The 6,000-nt window shown below is 52.9% G+C and overlaps 1 protein-coding gene and 1 long non-coding RNA gene across 3 annotated transcripts in view; one reads left to right on the top strand and one right to left on the bottom strand.

Annotated features, from left to right (window-relative positions):
- Positions 1–1,317: 1,317 nt before the first annotated feature.
- On the bottom strand, positions 1,318–2,825 carry LOC138993121 (uncharacterized). Its single transcript, XR_011468231.1, has 3 exons — positions 2,782–2,825; positions 1,516–1,614; positions 1,318–1,346 (listed from the first exon to the last, which is right to left on the bottom strand). It is a non-coding gene; the product is annotated as an uncharacterized lncRNA (long non-coding RNA).
- BAALC (BAALC binder of MAP3K1 and KLF4) overlaps positions 1,961–6,000 on the top strand; it is a 55,267-nt gene continuing 51,227 nt past the window's right edge. The window contains exon 1 of one of the 2 annotated variants that reach the window (XM_070392226.1): positions 1,961–2,278. In XM_070392226.1, coding sequence (XP_070248327.1) covers positions 2,119–2,278 — 160 coding nt within the window. In that variant the 5' untranslated portion in view covers positions 1,961–2,118. The remainder of the gene's footprint in view (positions 2,279–6,000) is intronic. The other variant, XM_070392225.1, reaches the window with a different exon arrangement.

The following is a 6,000-nucleotide window of genomic DNA, read 5'->3' as shown; positions in this document are numbered from 1 at the left end:
GCACAGGCATCTCAATCCCAGCGGGCTGGGGGCAACTGGGACATCCTGGATGATTGCCCACCACCTCACACAGCTGAACCCAGGTTCCCTGCTGGGGCCATCTTCAAAGGAGGAGCAATGCTTGCAGGGGAAGGGTCAGCCTGGGCTCTGGGGTGGGAGCAGGCTCAGCATGCTGGTCTTGGCTCAGAGTCTTAACTCACTTCCACCTTCCGGATTCTGATTAGCGTCTGCCAGAGGCATGTCCGATGCTCTGCCCTGCACTGCCTTTTCTTCAGCCTGAACTGTAATAATTGAAGTGAATTGAACTATACTGAAAGATTATTTATTTAGTGGACATGTATTGAGGGCCTACTGTGTGCCAGGCAATGTCCTGGACTGGGCCTATTTACTGGATGCTACATAATAAATGTTATAGACAATGTGCTCTAGTCTGCATCCTATAAATTTGTAGAATACTAGAGGCCCAGTGCACGAATTTGTGCACCAGTGGGGTCCCTCGGCCTGGCTTGCGGGATTGGGCCAAAACTGGCTCTCTGACATCCCCTGAGGGGTCCCAGATTGCGAGATGGTGCAGGATTGGGGCTGGGGAGGGATGCAGGAAGTTGGCCAGCCAGGGGAGGGACCGCAGGGGGGCTTCAGGGCATGTCTGGCCTGTCTCGCTCAGTTCTGATCAGCTGGACCCCAGCAGCAAGCTAACCTACCGGTCCGAGCGTCTGCCGCCTTGTGGCCAGTGCACATCATAGCAAGCGTTTGAGCAGCCTTAGCATATCATTAGCATATTACGATTTGGTTGAATGGATGACCAGACACTTAGCATATTAGGTTTTTATTATATAGGATAACGAATACTATACATATCTTCTGTATATTTTATAAGATGTACTAAACAGTACACACTACCGCCTATAGACCATGGGTAATATACACAATATAGTATTGGGTATGACATCGCATACTATATTGTGTACTTTATGGCAGTGTTTTGCCATAATGGGTATTTAGTAAATACAGGTTGACTGAATGAAAACATTGAGCGTTTATTCTTCTAGTCCTCCTCTTTTAGCCCTTTCTGTAGGGGTGGCTTCCTCCTCTCACCAGGTGCTTCCTCCTCTCACCAGGTGCTTCTGCCTCTCGCTGGGGCGGGCTCTGGCTTCTGTGGGACAGGTGAATTTGTTTTCCCACCCAAGTCTGAGCTGAATGTGCACCAGGGAACAAGGCTGAGAGCTGGGCGGTGGACCCCGGAATGCCAAGGCTGCCTTGGGGGTTTGGACGGAAGCCAGCGTGCCTCCCAGCCCCATTCAGAGAGGGTGTCGGATGTCTCAGGGCCCCTGTCTTCTTTGGCTTTCCTGAGGACAGAGTTGGGATCGGCAAGTGGCAGACCTGGAAAGGGTGTGGGGACAGAGCCTATCCAGCTCTCTGGGAAAGCACAGGTCCCACTCCCCAGGCCCAAGCCAGCCAAGACAGGGCTGCGTGGCGCGGCGCGGCTGCTCCTTCACTCTTAACAGCAATACATACTTTGCGCCCCTGTCCAGGTTGAAACCAGCTCCAGGGGCCTCCTTGCGTTTTGTAGAACGTCCTGGCAGCGCCCTGCCTCAGGCACTCTTTCTGCCTGAACTGGGAAATGAGGAGAGCCACAGCCACTGCCATTGAACCCAGTGGCCAGGAAGCTTGGGGTCCCTTCCTAAACGCTTTAGCTTCCCAGGATGGATGAAGGAGGAAGGGAGGGAGAGAGAGGGTGGAGGGCCCTAACTCCAGTCCCTGCAGGCGGAACCCCTGGTGGGATCCCCGGGGCGGGGAGGGTCCCCCGCTGGCGCTCCGAGGGAGGGTGTGGGAGAGAGGGGATTGGGGGGCGGGGGGAGCGGAGAGGTTGAAGGGAGGAGGCGGGGAAGGAGAGGTGGGGAAGGGGCGGGCCTTGGAGCCGGAGGGGAGGGGCGCGCGCGGGGAGGGGGCGCCGCGGAGGGCGCGGCGGGAGTGGGAGCCTCGCCGGGTGCAGGCGGCTCGGGGACGCGATGCTGCCGCCGCCGCCTCCCCGGTCTCGCCGGCCCGGGCTCCGCCGCCGGGGCTGAGCCGCCGCCCCAGCCGAGCCGAGCGGCCGCGGGGAGCCCGCCGCGCGGGAGGATGGGCTGCGGCGGGAGCAGGGCCGATGCCATCGAGCCCCGCTACTACGAGAGCTGGACCCGGGAGACCGAGTCCACCTGGCTCACCTACACCGACTCGGACACGCCGCCCAGCGTCGCCGGCCCCGACAGCGGCCCCGAGGCGGGCGGCCTGCACGCGGGTGAGTGAGCGGGTCCCGCAGACCCGGGCGCAGGAGGCCGGGCCCCGGGGGACGCGGGAGGACGGGGTGGCGGCGCGGGGGCAGCGCTGTCCCCCCGGAGAATTCGGGGGTGGGGCGAGGGGAGGAGGGAGAGGGGCAGGCAGGCAGTGAGAGCCCGCACAGGCTGCAGCCCTAGGCCCGGGAGCGGGTCCCAGCCGGACCCCGGTACCTGGGAAGCCCAGCACTTCTTAGCCTCCGCCAGGGACTGGAGGGGCTGGGAGACCGGCTCAGCGCTCGCGTGGGGTGACAGGACAGCCCCCTGGCACGCACACCTGCCCCCCTGGGCGCACACCTGCCCCCCTGGCGCGCACACCTGCCCCCCTGGGCGCACACCTGCCCGGCTGGCATGCACACCTGCCTGGCATTCCACCCACGCTCCCGGCCCCCGGGGCTTGCCTCCGCCCCCACTTTGGTCCACGTCCCCGGCTGCCCCCTGTGTACTCAGCCGGGTCACTTCTCCAGACCTTGGCCCTCTCTCCTGGGACTTAGAGACGCAGCGCCTCACCCAGATGGCCTGGGTGGAGTGCTCCTTCGCGATTCCCCTTTCCTCCCCCCTGGGAAGGTGGCCCCTAGAGAGCTTCCAACACCAGAATCCCAGCTCAAGGCAGTGTAAGCGCACCTTCAGGCAGCTGTTTCACCTGAGGGACTTCCCTCCCTCTCCCTGGGGCCTCAGTGCTTCAGTGGGGCAAGGCGTGTAAGTGGAAACACTCCCACCCAGGTAATCCCGCCCCCTCCCGCTAGCAGGATTGCGATGGGAAGGCATGCAATGAACTTTGTGGTCCAGTCACAGAATCAAGTTGTTAATTATTATTATCACTATTATTATTTTAGCAGACACTAATAATTGTAGGGCAGAGAGGAAAACAGGCTAACTGTTGCCACAGACTGAACTTTAATCATAAACCTGTTGGTGATGTGAAAAGACAAAAATCTCACTACCTATTACATGGATGTTGTAAAAAAAAAAACACACCCAGATTAATATTTGGATTAACATGTTTTAAGCATCCATTGACTCCTTGATGTTACTGGCATTTTTATTTTTTTTATTTTATTTTATTTATTTTTATTTTTTATTTATTTATTTTTTTAAATTTTTTTTTAAATTAAATCTTTATTGTTCAGATTATTACATTTGTTCCTCTTTTTTCCCCCCATAACTCCCCTCCTTCCAGCTCCCACCCCAACCTCCACCCTCACTCCCCACCCACTGTGTTCATCCATAGGTGCATGATTTTTGTCCAGTCACTTCCCACATCTCCCACACCCCTTTTCCCCCCAAGAATAGTCAGTCTATTCCCTTTCTATGTCCCTGATTCTATTATAATCACCAGTTCATTCTGTACATCAGGTTATTTATTCACTTGATTCTTAGATTCATTTGTTGATAGATGCATGTTTGTTGTTCATAATTTGTATCTTTACCTTTTTCTTCTTCTTCCTCTTCTTAAAGGATACCTTTCAGCATTTCATATAATACTGGTTTGGCGGTGATGAACTCCTTTAGCTTTTCCTTATCTGTGAAGCTCTTTATCTGACCTTCAATTCTGAATGATAGCTTTGCTGGATAAAGTAATCTTGGTTGTAGGTTCTTGGTATTCAGCACTTTGAATATTTCTTGCCATTCCCTTCTGGCCTGCAAAGTTTCTGTTGAGAAATCAGCTGACAGTCGTATGGGTATTCCCTTGTAGGTAATTGAGCCTCTTTCTCTTGCTGCTTTTAAGATTTTCTCTTTGTCTTTTGCTCTTGGCATTTTAATGATGATGTGTCTTGGTGTGGTCCTCTTTGGATTCCTTTTGTTTGGGGTTCTCTGCGCTTCTTGGACCTGTAAGTCCATTTCTTTCTCCAGGTGGGGGAAGTTTTCTGCCATTATTTCTTGAAATAGGTTTTCAATATCTTGCTGTCTCTCATCTTCTGGCACTCCAATGACTCTGATATTAGTCCGCTTAAAGCTGTCCCAGAGGCTCCTTACACTATCTTCACACTTTCGGATTCTTTTTTCATTTTGCTTTTCCAATTGGGTGTTTTTTGTCGAATCTTTGGTTTGATTATTGTGCTCCTCTGGTCTGCTATTGGGTATAATATTCTTTATTTCAGTCCGTGTATGCTTACTTTCTAATTTCTTTATCGTAGCATCGAGGGTCTCATTAGTTTTCGTGAGGCTCTGCACAAATTTATGGCAAGCCCTCAAAATTGCGATTCTTAGCTCCATATCCTCCATTTCTGTCATGTTTTTTTGTCTCCACATCTTTTATGCTTTCTTGGTGCACCCCCTTGTGGTCTCTGCGCAGTCTTGTTCTAGCCAAGCCTTAATTGTTGTAGTTAACACTAGAGGGATTTGACCCCCAGGCCAGCTGGCTATAGGAATCAGCTGTATGGAAAACGTCTGCCTTCTGGGGAGGCGCTAATCCAGCCTTTGCCTGAGGCGATCGGCAAATGGCTGTGCGCAGGGTTTGGGCGGGGCGGGCTCAACAGGGCGGGCGGAGGGAGCAGTTATGGCCACGCTCAGTCCCGTTCCCAGAGGCTCTGCTTCTCAGAACCCCGGCAGCCGCTGCAAACCTCGGAGAGAAAGCTGCCCTCAGGTTCCAACTGATGCCGGATAATCCCGCTTCTCCCGTTTGAGTCTGGGTCCCTAGAGACTCGCCCGGATCTGGAGCCCAGAGTCTGAGACTCACTCCCGACAGAAAACGACAACTGTGCCCTCAGCCACCAGCCCGCTTTGCGCGCGCACCTCGGTACCTTTGTATTTTCCACACTGCGCCGCCTCTGAGCCTCGATTTGCTCTTCTCTTTCCTTCTAGTTGTAGAGTCTCTCTTCAGCCAGCCTTCCTGTGGTTCTGGGTGATGTCCGTTCAGTCTTTTAGTTGTATTTTTGAAATGGTTGTTTGCATCAGCGGTCTCTGGTGTTTACCTACGCCGCCATCTTGGTCTCCTCCCTGTTACTGGCATTTTTAAATAATGAAATCTAAAATAGAAAATGAGATTAATTTGAAGTAGAATGTATACAGAGGAGGAAAGACATGTGAACTGCTCTTAAAAGATCGAGAATCCTAACCTACGCCTCCTAAAGAAGAGCTGTCCCTTTCATCTTGAGAATCGGTCTGTCCATCTTGTAGGACCAAAGCTGGCTCCCTTTCCACGTGAACTTTGTGATTCCCTTTTTTTTTAAAAAAAGCGAGACCTGTCAGTTATTCAATAGGACGGTTATTTTCTGTGGCTGACGCTCTCAGCAACTCTCCAGGCGACGTGCTGGCTGAATTCAGTGTCAGGAGCAGGAGACGCAGGGAGCCTTTAAAATGGGCCTGGGAACTGTTATACGTAACAGCCTCTCCCAGGGAGGTATGGTACTGCTCAGCAGAGTCAAAGGCCAGAGCTGCACTCCAAGGAAACGTAGTGAAAAAGATCTAGTCTGAAAAAGAACAAAGTGCAGCATCAGGGAATGGTTGCCTTGGTGACTGGGAGTATATGGTATGTGTGTGTGTTCATATTTATGCGTATGAGAGAGTTATTGCATGCTGGCTAAATATGTACATAGCTATTCCTCTCCAAGGCTTATTCATTTATTGCTCTGCCATCCTGAGTCAGATCCCATCATGCATCATGAGATCTGGTCCCTGCAACAGGTGGGGCCTGGGACAAGCATGCTCACTGGTGGTACCCTGCCAAGCCTAGGGCAGCCCATGA

Source organism: Myotis yumanensis, unplaced genomic scaffold (genome assembly GCF_028538775.1).
Source record: "Myotis yumanensis isolate MYYU_CA2020_CCGP unplaced genomic scaffold, mMyoYum1.0.hap1 SCAF_15, whole genome shotgun sequence".
Lineage (NCBI taxonomy): Eukaryota > Metazoa > Chordata > Mammalia > Chiroptera > Vespertilionidae > Myotis > Myotis yumanensis.
Note: the sequence above shows the minus strand (reverse complement) of the source record. Positions and strands in the feature narration are given on the sequence as shown.